Consider the following 17,060-nt stretch of genomic DNA (forward strand, 5'->3'; position numbering starts at 1 on the left):
ATAAAACAACTTTACTCAGGGGTCATTTCATTGGATAATTATCGCGTGGGATGCGACGCGCAAGCATTCGATATCATACCTTCGCCCCGAGTACTTGTTTAAAAATACACAGAAATAAGAATGTTGCTTTTAGTATGTTGTCTGCTTGGAGTTTTTGGGGCTTGGGCGAATAACATACAGGGAGAATGTCCAACGATCAAAATTCAAGAAAGTTTGGATTACACTAAGGTAAAATAGATTAAATATGATTATGAAAAACCTCGAAACTTTAGTAAAAAAGTCTAAATGTAATCCTTAAATAATAATAAGCTCGTAAAAATGTGATTACAGGGTTTGATTCCACTTCCATTCTGTCCATCTCAGTACAGCAAAAGTGCGAAATTAAATGTTTGCAGAGATTTACTTAGGAATGATCATGCTTAATGAGCATGATTAATGGTTGTCATTTTATTACATCCTCTGGCATAAGAAAGCGAATAGGTTTGAAAATTTAAGGTGTCCGAATCTTACTTAAGTGTTGTTCATTATATTACCGGGATCTCCATCTTGTAGCATCGTGCGACCCAGACGGATAAGCCGCAAGAACTTGCAAGAACATAGTAAACTTAATGGAATGAAATGTGCAGGGTACCCAACTTCCAAAATATTGACCGAATAACTTGCGCTTTTCTGCATGTAGAGAATACTAAAACTTTTACGGATAAATAAAATGCATGGAAATGAAGTCCTTTGTTGTTTCTCTAATTTTTGTTTGGGACTTTTAATTTTTTACCTAGAGCTATTGTCCCGGCCAGCTTAGTTCATATTTTTCATAATCGAGATCAAAAATATTTATAGTGTGCATTTACACAAACAATGTAGGTACGTAATTAGGTATCATAAATTCTGTGGCATTTCTAAGATTGGCGACGTAAATTAAATCATTATTTAATTTAGTGTTTAATACCTTTAAATATATGTAGGGTAAACTCGCATTGTTTGGTGACACGCCTAATTCGGTGATACAAGTTTTGAAGCATGACCCCCAGGAAAGCTAGTGAATTAGGTCCTTTTAAATGGGACCTCACGGCTTCGACGGCTTTGCCGTAAGGCCCATTTAAAAGGCACTAATTCACTAGCTTTCCTCGGTATCATGCTTCCAAACTTGTATCACCGAATTAGGCGTGTCACCAATAATGCGAGTTTACCCTATGTCACTTTATTGCACATAAGTAAACAAGTTTACACATAATAGACATAACGGAGTACAAGATGTAAGTATATGTACAAAGGCGAACTTATCGCTGATAGAGATCTCTTCCAGCTAACCTTTGATAAAATGAGAGAGAAATAATAGTTATTTAGTTAAAATCTTGAGCGTAGCAAGGGACTCAAAAACACGAGATGTAAAATAACTTTGCTCTCATGTTGCACACATAATTTTTCACCTCAGTAGTGAGAACATATTAAAGGTTAAAATGTATTTCGAATTACACAGAATAATACAGAGAATTTTTTTTTTTATAAAAGTATGAAGTGGCAGTTGATGGCCTTCACTAAATTAAAAAGCTACTTTGTTTCACTCCCTGGAGTGAGGAAAGTCGCACTTTCTTCACTCCCCGGAGTGAGGAAAGTCACACTTTCCTCACTCCAGGTAGTGACGAAAGTATGCTTGTTCGAGCTGTTGAGGTGAAAAATATATTTGTATTTTTATTGATTATGTTATTTTACTGTTAAAATTTATTAATTAAATGTTTTATCCTCTTTTCAGCGGGACTGATATCCAGTTGATAAAGTATTAATAAATAATGTTACATTAAAGTTTATAGTTCACTAAATACTTAATTTATAGGTATCGAAAGTCGCGGATGAAAAATATTATGAAACATTTTCACCACGCCCAAAAGATTCTTAGTCATCAGGATATACATAGTACCTATCTAATGAATAATCATGTCCTCAGAATTCCGATACAATCTATGCAGATAACGGCAAATTAAAAAAAAGGATTATATGCAATTATTCAGAGATGATTAATTTATGTACCTAGGCAGTTGGGCATTTTTAGGGTTCCCCGTACCCAAGGGGTAAAAACAGGACCCTATTACTAAGACTCCTCTGTCCGTCTGTCCGTCTGTCTGTCACCATCATCAACCGTGATAGCTAGACAGTTGAAATTTTCACAGATGATGTATTTCTGTTGCCGCTATAACAACAAATAATAAAAAGTACGGAACCCTCGGTGGGCGAGACCGACTCGCACTTGGCCGGTTTTTTTTCTGATTAGTTGATGATTAACCTTTTAATTTGGTATTGATGTTTTGGCTAATTAATATATTTTTTAATCATACTTTCTGATTAGTTCATGATAATTTTAAAATTAGGTGGTAGTAACTTTTATAATAATTTACTTGTGATAGCAATTAAATCTCCTACACAAATGTAGGTAGGTAAAACAAGCCCATTTGCTTGATCTGGATGCACCTTTGAAAAACTTGCATCTTTTATCGTCTATTATTCATAATAAAAGCCTATAAAAGCATATATAAGGAAATAAGTAAGCATAGTGCTTTTCGTAGTGGACATCTAGCGTCAAATAGCAGAAATTTCAGTACTGATACTCGACAAAAGATGTCACGCCGAACGGAAAGTCTAATGCTTAACAATTTTCAGCTAATATTGTAACCGGATTAACCGGAACTTTATTTTCAACTCCTTCTGCTTGTAATATTAATTGTAAATTGTTGAGCAATACACTTTTCGTCAGTCGCGACACACGTGACATCTAGTGCCGAGTAGCATTGCTGATAATTGCGCTACTTGACGCTAGATGTCGACTACGAAAATAATAGTCGTTTTGGTAACAAAACTGATGTATGGAGTGAGCACTCAATTTTTACTTATTTTCGGATGAAAGGCGTCCGTTGGCTCGTTGGGTGGACTACATCCGGAAGATTGCGGGTCACTTCTGGATGAGATTAGCTCGGACCGGGACGAGCGGCGTACTAGAAGAGAGGCCTATGCTCAGCAGTGGGCGATAAAGAGCGGATATGATGATGATAATTACTCTACCTTTGGGTAATAAAAATAAAAATTATAATAAGTGTCCACAATCAGTTTTCAGGCAGCTGGTACAACGTGGCCAGCTACGCCAGCGATGGTCGATCGATCTACGACTGCTCTACGCTGGACTTCCAGGAGGACAACCTGGGTTACACCCTGAAGGAGACCTACGTGGTTGCTGAACTTGGGAACCGGACTCAGAAGTCTTATCTGGCTAGGGTTGATCCCACCTTCGATGCTGGAAACAGGGCGCAGTTCATTGTCAGTTACGAGAATGCTGGTAAGATACCCGAAGTAATATTATATAACGCTGACGCAAAAGAGGGGCATTTGTCTGTGCTACATATATATATCCCAGCTTCCAATCGGATTAAAACCTAATTGAATCATTGAGTTTTTCATGAAATAAAACTATGAAAACGGATTATATCGCGTATATTGAATTTATAATACATCCCGACGTTTCGAACTCTTTACAGCGTTCGTGGTCAACGGGTGACTGAGGAAAAATTACAAAATGCAAAAATACCCACATACTAAAATAATGAACAATCATAGACTACAAACTTTAAGGCTGGTTGTACATGCAAAATCGGTTCATAAGGCTAGTTATACACTATAATTATTTTTCAAAGCCAGAGAAAAGCCAGTGGCTTTTCTCTACCACCAGCTTGGGATCCTGTAGTCCACCTGATAAAGGAGCAAGCGAGATATAGACTGTGAGACCGTAGTGTTGGATGATGCTGGACATTCTGATGTTTTGAAAAGATGTGTCCCGCCGAGTTTGTTGCCGGTCCCATATTGGGATACCCTCCTACAATTTAGGAGGGAATTAAATCTTCTCGGGTCCGTGGTGTAGGGTTGGAGCCGGCATAGTTTTTTTATCGCGTATATATATATATCTTTACTTGAAAAATAATTATAGTGTATAACTAGCCTTATGAACCGATTTTGCATGTACAACCAGCCTTAAAGTTTGTAGTCTATGATTGTTCATTATTTTAGTATGTGGGTATTTTTGCATTTTGTAATTTTTCCTCAGTCACCCGTTGACCACGAACGCTGTAAAGAGTTCGAAACGTCGGGATGTATTATAAATTCAATATACGCGATATAATCCGTTTTCATAGTTTTATTTCATGAGTAACTATCGCGGTAACCGAAGACAACATTGAGTTTTTATTACTATAGAGAAGCCATACTAAACAATAAAATTATTGTCACAATCGCAATCTGTACCGCTCGAACAAAATGTCGAAAGCGCCGTAAAATTCATGGCGCTTACGCATTTAGGTGGCGAGATTCACGCTCCGCTTCCATATTTTGTTGTCGGTTGTCGGCCGTCAACAACCCATGGCGCAAAATACTGGTTCTCTGTGCCGGTTATATACCTATAATTGAATATTATGTTCAAATGGCTCTTAGCAAGATGGTTCGTTTATTTTTTATTTTTAGTTAGTTATTTCTTATTTCTAAAGGGATCATTTGAAACTAGTTATCGCTGTTACGAATCCAAAACCGGTATTTATCATTAATTTCATCAAGATTTTAAGTGTAATTATAACCTGCTATACTTATATGCTATGTTATTACAGACAAAGTGCTGCAGTTCCCGTTCTTCATACTATCCACTGACTACGACAACTATGCCATCGCATACACCTGCAAGACTTTCAAGAAGAAGCCGAGAACCCATTACGGTACCTATAGCGCCTTTATTATCCTTTTCTTCTTTGCTTATCTATTGTAAAACATGACCAATCGAATTGGATTTGTTCATGATAAAACCAGACTTTAAGGGTCGTCGGCAAGCTCGGTTCTCAATACAAACGTAGTTCCGCTCTCATTTTAAACCGACTAGCTAGATTGCTCTGATTTTGAGAATTTTGTACTTACAATAGGATAAGGTATATCTATGTCTGAAATTAGTTTATGTAGCTTAAGATACCATAGTTAAAAAAATACAGCGAATTTAAGTTTTTCATACAAAACTTGTTTTTGCTCTATTTCTTTTGTTTTATAAACTAGTTACAGGAGCTATTTAAACTAATTACAGACTAGATAGGCCTCATTTCATTGTATGTGCAAAGTTTCATTACAATCCATTACGTAGTTTTGAAACGAGAGCGGAACTACGTTTGTATGAAAAGGTGCAATTCGGCCGAGCTTGCTGGAGACTCCTCGACTCATCAGTCAGGCTGTCGTATGCGTATTGCATATGTCTACTTTTTTCTATTACATATTTTTTAAAGGGTGCTAAGGGTAACCAAGTGTGAAGTTGTATAAATAGTAAACAATCCAGAATTTGATCTGCAATATACTCCAAGTTATCTGGGGGCACGGTAGTGCCCCCGCCAAGTCGAGCAAAACATAGAGGCACGGCCGTACCATCCTTTTCTCGAGGCCACTCAGGCCATTTTCAACGTTCTGTAATTTTGTGATAGGTAAAGCTAGAACCCTGAATTTTCGGTGACGTATAGAGCATAACATTATTTAGATATATCCTCAATATAATGTAATTTGAACATGTAGTTTAAGAATTATTGCATGTCAAATATCCTTAGTTTTGTCACTGATACACTCACGATCATCATAATTCTAAGGTACTTCTAGCAGACCCACAAGCTCCAAATTTGAAACGTGATTAGTTTTTAGCGTATTAAGCCAATAAAAACTTAAAAATACTGCAATATCAGTCACGTTTTAAAGATTTAATAACTGCACAAGTAAGTTTGTAATCCTTTATAAATATATGCGATAACAAAGTTACGTTTGCAGTTCCTACAATTAGTAGGTTATGTATAGGTACACAACATTGTACGATGTGAGTATGATTGAAGATGTGTATAATTATGATATGTGTATACATAGTATGAGTATGGTATGGGTATTAGTACACGAAAAGAAGGACTGCCTACAAAAAGAGATGAGATCCCATCAAAAACATTACATGTAAATAGATGCAAGTCTCGCAACGCAGTTCTTCTACTACAAAAAAGTTTTGAAATGTAATGTGAAACCAAGTCGGTTATTCTAGTCAGTGCCAGGGAGTGATAATACCGTAACAATATTAGATACCATTATTTTTTTAATACATGTAATGACTTGGCAACACAATGCTTTACTTGTACCTTGTACTCGTATTATGTGTATTGCTCAAACTGCATGTCATTAGGGCCAGCGGCCAGCGTTATGTTGAATTAGTATTTTTTTACATAGTTGACGAATTATCCTTATGTCATTATGTAGCCGTGCGATTGCCAAGTCATTATAAGTATTAAAAAAATAAAGGTATCTAATATTGTTACGGTATTATCACTCCCGGGCACTGACTAGAATAACCGACTTGGTTTCACATTACATTTCAAAACTTTTTTGTAGTAGAAGAACTGCGTTGCGAGACTTGCATCTTTTTACATGTAATGTTTTTGATGGGATAGATTTATTGACGTATTACAGATACAGAGGTAAAAATTTGTAAATATTTATATTAGGTATGTTTTTTTTACAGTTTTCTCCTGGGTCTTATCAAGAAACAAGCAAAAGTTACAAGGGGAATCACTGAAAAAAGTAGAAGATGTTTTGTCAAAATACACGGAGTTGGCCGAGCATAGACAGTCATTTGTTTTCAAAGAACTCTCAGACGCAGAATGTCAGTTCTCGCAAAAATTCGAGACAGATTTTTTTACTAGTAATTTTTGGTAATGTTAAAAAGATTAAGTTAGTTTGCTTTAACGATTAGCATTCAATTATAAACCCTACTAATGTGACTAGACCTTTTCCGATGTTTAATTTTTATACTTACACTTATTACAAAAAACTGTGATTATAGATTTTTTTATTATAAACGACCGGTATTTTTATTGTTATTTTATTCTAAGACAACACTTGTTATTTTGTTAAATCACGTATAAATTCTTAAACACCGCTACATAATGTCAATGATCTATCAATAAATGGCAAAAATATCCATCGATCGACTTTTAAATGAAACCAATCGTCTCTAATTAACTAGTACAGATTGCTAATAGGCATTAAGCCGACCATTTGTATATTTTGTTTTGTAAATTATGCAATTAACTTTATTTAAATAATTAAAATTACGTATTGTATAGGATAGAGAAAACAAATAAAACATGAGAAAGAAAAATCATATCCTTATTACACAACTATTCAACTAAGTTCTAAACGGACTTACATAAATTATCACACTTTAAATGTAAAGTAGTTAGAGTAGCATAAACAGACACCAGCAATTTACTACGAAATGTGAAGTTGTTAGTCATTTTCATAAAAAGCTCCTCGTAGATCAATATGCATATTAATAAATCACTAGAACAAAAGGAGAAAAATTGAAGGCATGTTTACAAAAACAACATAACTACACTAGACATGAATTTACAGGAAACGAAAAAAACTAAATGTCTTCTTATACTAGTTATTGGACATAAACATTGTATAGGTGATTTTAGTAAGTGGCCAATAGTTCCGAAATATACGATTACCTACACATTTCAAAGACCAGTATTTTTGGAAAAAAATAGAAAAATAAGTTCGTCACTTATGCTGTTTTTGTAAAATTTTGTTAGTTATGTTCTATTTGTAAGAAAATAAAACAAGTTTCTATAGAAATTATGTTTTGTATTCTATCAGAGAGGTACAGATTTATCTTACTTAACTAGTGGATTTTGGACAATTGGGGTTATTTTTGGACACTATCTTTTGCTCTACGTGTAGATCCTGCTTAGACGAAGGCTATGATATCCCAGCTTCCAATCGGATTAAAACCTAATTGAATCATTGAGTTTTTATTACTATAGAGAAGCCATACTAAACAATAAAATTATTGTCACAATCGCAATCTGTACCGCTCGAACAAAATGTCGAAAGCGCCGTAAAATTCATGGCGCTTACGCATTTAGGTGGCGAGATTCACGCTCCGCTTCCATATTTTGTTGTCGGTTGTCGGCCGTCAACAACCCATGGCGCAAAATACTGGTTTTCTGTGCCGGTTATATACCTATAATTGAATATTATGTTCAAATGGCTCTTAGCAAGATGGTTCGTTTATTTTTTATTTTTAGTTAGTTATTTCTTATTTCTAAAGGGATCATTTGAAACTAGTTATCGCTGTTACGAATCCAAAACCGGTATTTATCATTAATTTCATCAAGATTTTAAGTGTAATTATAACCTGCTATACTTATATGCTATGTTATTACAGACAAAGTGCTGCAGTTCCCGTTCTTCATACTATCCACTGACTACGACAACTATGCCATCGCATACACCTGCAAGACTTTCAAGAAGAAGCCGAGAACCCATTACGGTACCTATAGCGCCTTTATTATCCTTTTCTTCTTTGCTTATCTATTGTAAAACATGACCAATCGAATTGGATTTGTTCATGATAAAACCAGACTTTAAGGGTCGTCGGCAAGCTCGGTTCTCAATACAAACGTAGTTCCGCTCTCATTTTAAACCGACTAGCTAGATTGCTCTGATTTTGAGAATTTTGTACTTACAATAGGATAAGGTATATCTATGTCTGAAATTAGTTTATGTAGCTTCAGATACCATAGTTAAAAAAATACAGCGAATTTAAGTTTTTCATACAAAACTTGTTTTTGCTCTATTTCTTTTGTTTTATAAACTAGTTACAGGAGCTATTTAAACTAATTACAGACTAGATAGGCCTCATTTCATTGTATGTGCAAAGTTTCATTACAATCCATTACGTAGTTTTGAAACGAGAGCGGAACTACGTTTGTATGAAAAGGTGCAATTCGGCCGAGCTTGCTGGAGACTCCTCGACTCATCAGTCAGGCTGTCGTATGCGTATTGCATATGTCTACTTTTTTCTATTACATATTTTTTAAAGGGTGCTAAGGGTAACCAAGTGTGAAGTTGTATAAATAGTAAACAATCCAGAATTTGATCTGCAATATACTCCAAGTTATCTGGGGGCACGGTAGTGCCCCCGCCAAGTCGAGCAAAACATAGAGGCACGGCCGTACCATCCTTTTCTCGAGGCCACTCAGGCCATTTTCAACGTTCTGTAATTTTGTGATAGGTAAAGCTAGAACCCTGAATTTTCGGTGACGTATAGAGCATAACATTATTTAGATATATCCTCAATATAATGTAATTTGAACATGTAGTTTAAGAATTATTGCATGTCAAATATCCTTAGTTTTGTCACTGATACACTCACGATCATCATAATTCTAAGGTACTTCTAGCAGACCCACAAGCTCCAAATTTGAAACGTGATTAGTTTTTAGCGTATTAATCCAATAAAAACTTAAAAATACTGCAATATCAGTCACGTTTTAAAGATTTAATAACTGCACAAGTAAGTTTGTAATCCTTTATAAATATATGCGATAACAAAGTTACGTTTGCAGTTCCTACAATTAGTAGGTTATGTATAGGTACACAACATTGTACGATGTGAGTATGATTGAAGATGTGTATAATTATGATATGTGTATACATAGTATGAGTATGGTATGGGTATTAGTACACGAAAAGAAGGACTGCCTACAAAAAGAGATGAGATCCCATCAAAAACATTACATGTAAATAGATGCAAGTCTCGCAACGCAGTTCTTCTACTACAAAAAAGTTTTGAAATGTAATGTGAAACCAAGTCGGTTATTCTAGTCAGTGCCAGGGAGTGATAATACCGTAACAATATTAGATACCATTATTTTTTTAATACATGTAATGACTTGGCAACACAATGCTTTACTTGTACCTTGTACTCGTATTATGTGTATTGCTCAAACTGCATGTCATTAGGGCCAGCGGCCAGCGTTATGTTGAATTAGTATTTTTTTACATAGTTGACGAATTATCCTTATGTCATTATGTAGCCGTGCGATTGCCAAGTCATTATAAGTATTAAAAAAATAAAGGTATCTAATATTGTTACGGTATTATCACTCCCGGGCACTGACTAGAATAACCGACTTGGTTTCACATTACATTTCAAAACTTTTTTGTAGTAGAAGAACTGCGTTGCGAGACTTGCATCTTTTTACATGTAATGTTTTTGATGGGATAGATTTATTGACGTATTACAGATACAGAGGTAAAAATTTGTAAATATTTATATTAGGTATGTTTTTTTTACAGTTTTCTCCTGGGTCTTATCAAGAAACAAGCAAAAGTTACAAGGGGAATCACTGAAAAAAGTAGAAGATGTTTTGTCAAAATACACGGAGTTGGCCGAGCATAGACAGTCATTTGTTTTCAAAGAACTCTCAGACGCAGAATGTCAGTTCTCGCAAAAATTCGAGACAGATTTTTTTACTAGTAATTTTTGGTAATGTTAAAAAGATTAAGTTAGTTTGCTTTAACGATTAGCATTCAATTATAAACCCTACTAATGTGACTAGACCTTTTCCGATGTTTAATTTTTATACTTACACTTATTACAAAAAACTGTGATTATAGATTTTTTTATTATAAACGACCGGTATTTTTATTGTTATTTTATTCTAAGACAACACTTGTTATTTTGTTAAATCACGTATAAATTCTTAAACACCGCTACATAATGTCAATGATCTATCAATAAATGGCAAAAATATCCATCGATCGACTTTTAAATGAAACCAATCGTCTCTAATTAACTAGTACAGATTGCTAATAGGCATTAAGCCGACCATTTGTATATTTTGTTTTGTAAATTATGCAATTAACTTTATTTAAATAATTAAAATTACGTATTGTATAGGATAGAGAAAACAAATAAAACATGAGAAAGAAAAATCATATCCTTATTACACAACTATTCAACTAAGTTCTAAACGGACTTACATAAATTATCACACTTTAAATGTAAAGTAGTTAGAGTAGCATAAACAGACACCAGCAATTTACTACGAAATGTGAAGTTGTTAGTCATTTTCATAAAAAGCTCCTCGTAGATCAATATGCATATTAATAAATCACTAGAACAAAAGGAGAAAAATTGAAGGCATGTTTACAAAAACAACATAACTACACTAGACATGAATTTACAGGAAACGAAAAAAACTAAATGTCTTCTTATACTAGTTATTGGACATAAACATTGTATAGGTGATTTTAGTAAGTGGCCAATAGTTCCGAAATATACGATTACCTACACATTTCAAAGACCAGTATTTTTGGAAAAAAATAGAAAAATAAGTTCGTCACTTATGCTGTTTTTGTAAAATTTTGTTAGTTATGTTCTATTTGTAAGAAAATAAAACAAGTTTCTATAGAAATTATGTTTTGTATTCTATCAGAGAGGTACAGATTTATCTTACTTAACTAGTGGATTTTGGACAATTGGGGTTATTTTTGGACACTATCTTTTGCTCTACGTGTAGATCCTGCTTAGACGAAGGCTATGATATCAAAAACTCAAATCCGCAAAAAATGTTAGTTATGTTGTTTTTGTTAACATGCCTTCAATTAATGTATACGAGCCTTTTTCTAATTATTTCCGCTTAAATCCTTAAACTAAAGACTACAAAAGGAAAGAGACAGTCATACCGATGTTTTTCACATATAAAAGACAATATTGGAACTTACACAATATAAGACTGACCGTTGGTAGATTTTATCTCCTTGCTATAAGGTTTAGGTCGGGCAGCAAAAAGTTAAAGTATATAAAAAAACGAAGAAGATTGAATGTAATGCACATTATTATTCTTTATATTATGATTTATCAAAAGTTGCGACTTTGGGTCAGTTAACTGGTACACACAGGGTTATTAATGGTGCTTCACAGCTTCAGTGATAAGGCTTGTGCTGGTGAACTTGCAGGCAGCCTCCGAGAAGTCGGTCTGCACGAACTTGGTTGTGTCCAGCTCCTTAGCGTTGGCCTTCAGGTAGTTGTCCACGGCGGTCTTGGCATCACCCTCTAGTTTCTTGCTTCGCGATAGGATCCAGGCGAAATCTGGGAAAACGAAATATAAAGCCTAGATACTTACAGATAGAATATCATTATCAAAAGTACCGACCATTAAGAGAATTATTTATTATGAGGTAAGATTAGGATAGGTAGTCAGAAAATTTAACTCCCGAGTCATCATGACACCATGCCACATTGACAAACAACAAACAATAAGACTAATATTAGTTTTCTAGTGCAAACAAACAAAACAATACACAAACAACATTTGTTAAAACATAATAGTGTAAAATGTGGGGCGGTTTGTCATCATCATAAAATTCGGTATCCATATGATAACTACAGAGAGTACAGAGCAATAGTGAAACTAATCTTTAATTAGGGAGTGTCCCTAAAAATCTAAGAAGCTTGTTTATTACTTTTTATTAATCCTAAGTAATCCAAGCGGTTTTTGTTATCATTTGAGTCACGTCACTAAAGACTCGTTTTAAAGATTTCCAAAAATGCGCAAAGTTGACCTGAACTAGGAGCACCGCATGCCAGCATAAAACAAATGTAGCGAACGCAAAAATACAATATTTGTACAAAAATGAGAAAAGTATTCTGATTTAACAATTTGTTAATGAAGTGCATTTTGTTTGGGTTTTGATCTTGTTTTGAATAGGATCGGCTCATCGGTCAGATCAGAATGGATTTCATGTAGAGTTCATGAACGACCGTACTGAGATTACTGAGCTTGTGAAGGACAATGAATGACTTCAGAAACTTCAAAAGGCATGTAACAGTCATCAAACAGGTTTAACAAGTACTTTATTTTTGACAATTATTTTGAAATATTTTTCTACTCCCATCTTTCCATGCAGTCCCTGTACCCCTAGCGTAAATTTCATTCGATAGCGCGACGTGAAGTACGCGTTTGCGTTAAGTGTCATTTTGTATGGGATTTTGAGTTTCACAACAAATCACATAAAAAAATAGACATACGCAAACGCGCACTCACGTCACGCTATCAAATGAAATTTACACTAGGGTTCTGAGCTCAAAATATTGGTAAAATTATTACACGTGCGATTCAAAAATATGCATTTAGCATAACTTGATGCCTTGATTACATGTAGTATTATTACTAAATCCAATCAATTTATTTTAGATATCTTTATAGATTTTATCAAGCATAGCTTATGCAGTTAATTAAATTTCGAGGAAACAATATTATTTTCGATAATGACCTAGATAAAGAAATATCCGGATATGTTTTCGTCATATGTCTAGTGACGCTAATGTAAAAAATACCACACGTAGACAATGTAGATAAGTTAATAGTTAGATATCTTTATACAATAACTAAAGGATTGTTTTTACGTTATAAGTACCTATGTAACTTTACTTTTGAGTGGCATTAACGTGAGACACTTCATTCGGTTCTTACAACAATAAATCAGCTACAGGCTTCGTCAATCTTAAACACTAAATTAAACTAGGCCAAGTCCCCACTTCGGACCGTAGCCGGTTCAAAAGTCCCCATGACACTGGCAGCTTTCGGTTCTTGTCTGATTGTCTGATTTAATTTCTTGTCTTACTTATATAACAATTCAAGTCTTGGAGACCTTTACGGATAATTTGATGATCGTTTTTTTATTATATATATTTTATCTCTGACACCTAGAGACTTTTACATCTCTAAATAATTTTAGTACTGTTGTTTGTATATTTTTTAGTAGTTTTTTTTTGTGTAATTTGACATTTAGACTGGATACATATCTAACAAAGTATCTAATGTTTTATTGATTCCATATTTGTAATTATTTTTTTAATTTTTGGTTAATTTTATTGCTTGTAAAAATTGACATGTAAAAAGCCCCTGTGGCCTATTTGCTGAATAAATGTTTGATGTTGATGCTACTGAAGACCATCAAAAGCATTCAAAGGGAAACAAATATTATAGTTTTCGATATAAATAATTTACCATTATTATTGTGATTTCCAATTCGATTTTTTTTTTCATGAAGATTTTTTTTTTGTAATTATAGTTATTAGGTACCTAGTCCACTGAGAAATAAATTGAACACTACTACCAAATAAAATTCAGTGCATGTTTGTTTAGCTACGGTAATTAAAAGATGGCCTACTTAAATACTATATTGATATATAAATTGACCATTAGTGATTTTCGTTTCTAAATTATAGACAATCACTTAAGCGTATAAAATATGTACTTTACTATGAATTTGGTTTCGTTCTCACATATTATTATTACAGGCAAACTAACCTTGGTGGTTCTTGTTCTTCTCGTCGTATTTGCAGTTGTGGGCAATGGCGTAGTGAGTGTAGTCCGTCGCCAGAATATTCAGTGGGGAGTCCTTAGTAACATCTGTAACCAAACAGGTTCTTGATGAAGCAAAAATAATTTCAGAAGATATTTGGACATAGAGTTTTTTTAGCACTAATTGTAGGGAACCTCGCACATCGGGTTACTAAGCTCACGTCACTACGGCGCACTAGCTGCACACATAACGAAGGCAGACGCTGCAGCTCCGTAGCGTAGTCACAATTTTCGCACTAACCACTTGATATCTAATAATTTCCACAAATTGCATCGGTGGTAAAGGAAGAACTTCTCATAGTTTTATCTCAAAAGCACCAATTTGTTCCCATAATATTTTTTATACAACACGTTTTTGTAATATATCACAATAATGTATTAGTGTTAAATACTTTCGATCATCAGACCTTCACACACACCGGCAGAATTGTAAATCAATACAAGAGCTACGCGAGGCACACACAGCACACGCAGCACCGAGCTGTGCGTGTCCGCCGAACCGGCTCGGTTCGCCGTCTCATAGGGAACGCCATTCAATACAACTGCACGTATCGAAGCGACATTGCCGCTCCGTTCTGTGCACGCGTGCTCGCAGCTTGCAACCGGTTTTTCTCGTCGGAGCTGCAGTGCGTGCAACGTATGCCACGCACACGTCACCGCACGCACACGCGCACGTCACATAAGCGGTGTGACATTTCTTATGAGAATTCTTAGTTAACACGCAACCGGTGTAGCCTTTATTGGACTTTAGTTCCCAGGCACAATGCTCGCTTGGAGAGAGATCTCTCTTTAGATTTCTACTCCTACAGAGCTTAGATTTCCCTTCTTAAATTACTTAAACTTTTCAAGATGAGAAAGTGCTTTAAACTGGCTATTAAACCAAGCCCAAACTTACCTTACTGATACCTTACCGTAGAATGTATGAAATTAAACTACAGTGCCTTTTACCTATATGTATCCGTTTAACCACGTTTAACTACCTCCCACAGAACCTATTCTATTTGAATCTGGATACGAATAACATGATAATCTTCGCGATAAACGAACAAAATTGATGAAATTAGCTACTAATTTCAACTGTAATGTGATAGCAATAAAGACTTGTGTAGCCATGCAGGATTATAGATAACTTATCCAACGCTAGCTCATGCGGTCGCACCCTCGTAGTGCAAAGTGTGTTATAGCCTTGTTTTCAATTATCGCATAAACCTAGCTAATATTCACACATATAGAAAAATCTCACATATAGAAAAAAATCCGGCCAAGTGCGAGTCGGAGTCGCGACCACCATTATGAAATTACGCAAAAGAAACGGCAAACAAATCACGTTTGTTGTATGGGAGCCCCTCTTAAATATTTATTTTATCCTGTTTTTAGTATTTGTTGTTATAGCGGCAACAGAAATGCATCATCTGTGAAAATTTGATGATGAAGCTATCACAGTTCATGAGATACAGACCGGGATTACAACCCGGGACAATCGGCATCATTCATAGGCAGGGTCATAATATGTCAACTAAGCGTGTCGGTTTTTAAAAACCCATTACGTCTTGAGACTTGAGAGCAGTGGAACCGGTGAGAGACTGAGTGGAGTGGTGTTGTGTTTGGTGGATGGCACAGTCAACGTCAAAGATATGTTTACATTTTTCGCCTAAATGTAAATGTAAAGGATAGTACAAAAGTGTAAACATATCTTTGCCGTCGATTGTACCAATACAACCTTTATAGGTACCTACTTAACATTTAAAGCCCCCGACCAAATTGAAACTGGATCTAGTGCGTTGAAGGGCCATTTCGACTGGCAATACTTTCGATAAACAAAAATAAATAATGAAATAAAACTATGAAAACGGATTATTTCGCGTATATTGAATTTATAATACATCCCGACGTTTCGAACTCTTTACAGCGTCACGAAACGTCGGGATGTATTATAAATTCAATATACGCGAAATAATCCGTTTTCATAGTTTTATTTCATGAGTAACTATCGCGGTAACCGAAGACAATAAAAATAAATAATTTCGTTACAATTCATTACAGGATATTGATAAAGAAGAGATAATTTATTACTGAAGAGATTATATTGATGTAAGTATGTACATAGTACATAGGCATTTATTGATAGTTGGTTTATTCCGTGTCCATTGTAAGATACAGGAAAACAATAAAACAATGTAAATTATGCAATTCACACTAGTCCCCACATATAACTTGCCGTGTGATGGGACATTTATTTCTTACAATGACTTATGTTAACTGACTGTGTTACTTATGGCCTCTGGAAGTACTCATTCTACGCACGCAAGTCGCAGGCTATATTAAACTCGTTTTACTTACCGCCAAACTTAAGCGAGACGACCAGCTTGCCAGCCTTATTAGCATCAGCAGCTAGCTTGGCCGTGCCTTCAATATATGTTTGAACTCCATCCACGACATGGACGTTCTTCACCTTCATCAGTTCTCCATCGAGTTTGTACTCGGCTGAGGCGCATTTGCCGTTCTTCTCCGCTGAATTTGGGTATTTGGAGATCTCGTACCATGTGCCTTGATACTGAAAGGGAATCGCAGATTCCTTATTAAGTGTTTAGAAGTCAAAAGTTATGAAAATATGTTATATAAATATGAATTACTGTGTCCTAAATAAGTTACAATGTAGCAAATCTCTCCAATCTCAGCTAAAAACATAAAAACAATTTTGAAACCAGATACCATCCACACACACTAACTTTAAAACACCTGTTATGACACATATTAAAAATGTTGAAGTAACGATCTATTTATTAATCGAATGGGCTTTAA

At 35.0% G+C, this 17,060-nt stretch overlaps 2 protein-coding genes across 2 annotated transcripts; one reads left to right on the plus strand and one right to left on the minus strand.

Moving 5' to 3' along the window:
- The first annotated feature begins 55 nt into the window (after positions 1-55).
- LOC134748271 (insecticyanin-A-like) lies at positions 56-10,384 on the plus strand. The gene is made up of 5 exons (XM_063683004.1): positions 56-228; positions 3,097-3,322; positions 4,638-4,742; positions 6,554-8,371; positions 10,183-10,384. The coding sequence occupies exons 1-4, from the start codon at positions 121-123 to the stop codon at positions 6,745-6,747; spliced, it is 633 nt and encodes a 210-aa protein (XP_063539074.1). The 5' UTR covers positions 56-120; the 3' UTR covers positions 6,748-8,371; positions 10,183-10,384.
- Positions 10,385-10,458: 74 nt separating this feature from the next.
- Positions 10,459-16,842, minus strand: LOC134748521 (bilin-binding protein-like; the record flags this gene model as incomplete). Its single annotated transcript, XM_063683313.1, has 3 exons — positions 10,459-11,980; positions 14,205-14,306; positions 16,599-16,842. Coding segments are annotated over 3 exons (531 nt in total), but the record flags the coding sequence as incomplete, so codon positions are not given.
- Positions 16,843-17,060: the final 218 nt, after the last annotated feature.

Source organism: Cydia strobilella, chromosome 16 (assembly GCF_947568885.1).
Source record: "Cydia strobilella chromosome 16, ilCydStro3.1, whole genome shotgun sequence".
In the NCBI taxonomy this organism is placed as follows: Eukaryota; Metazoa; Arthropoda; class Insecta; order Lepidoptera; family Tortricidae; genus Cydia; species Cydia strobilella.

What these genes read in the sequence shown, in the direction of transcription:
- LOC134748271 (XM_063683004.1), top strand. Translation starts at nt 121, where the DNA reads ATGTTGCTTTTAGTATGTTGTCTGCTTGGAGTTTTTGGGGCTTGGGCG. An exon ending in AAAGTTTGGATTACACTAAG is followed by an intron (nt 229 to 3,096) that starts GTAAAATAGATT and finishes GTCCACAATCAG; the next exon opens with TTTTCAGGCAGCTGGTACAA. An exon ending in GAAGCCGAGAACCCATTACG is followed by an intron (nt 4,743 to 6,553) that starts GTACCTATAGCG and finishes TTTTTTTTACAG; the next exon opens with TTTTCTCCTGGGTCTTATCA.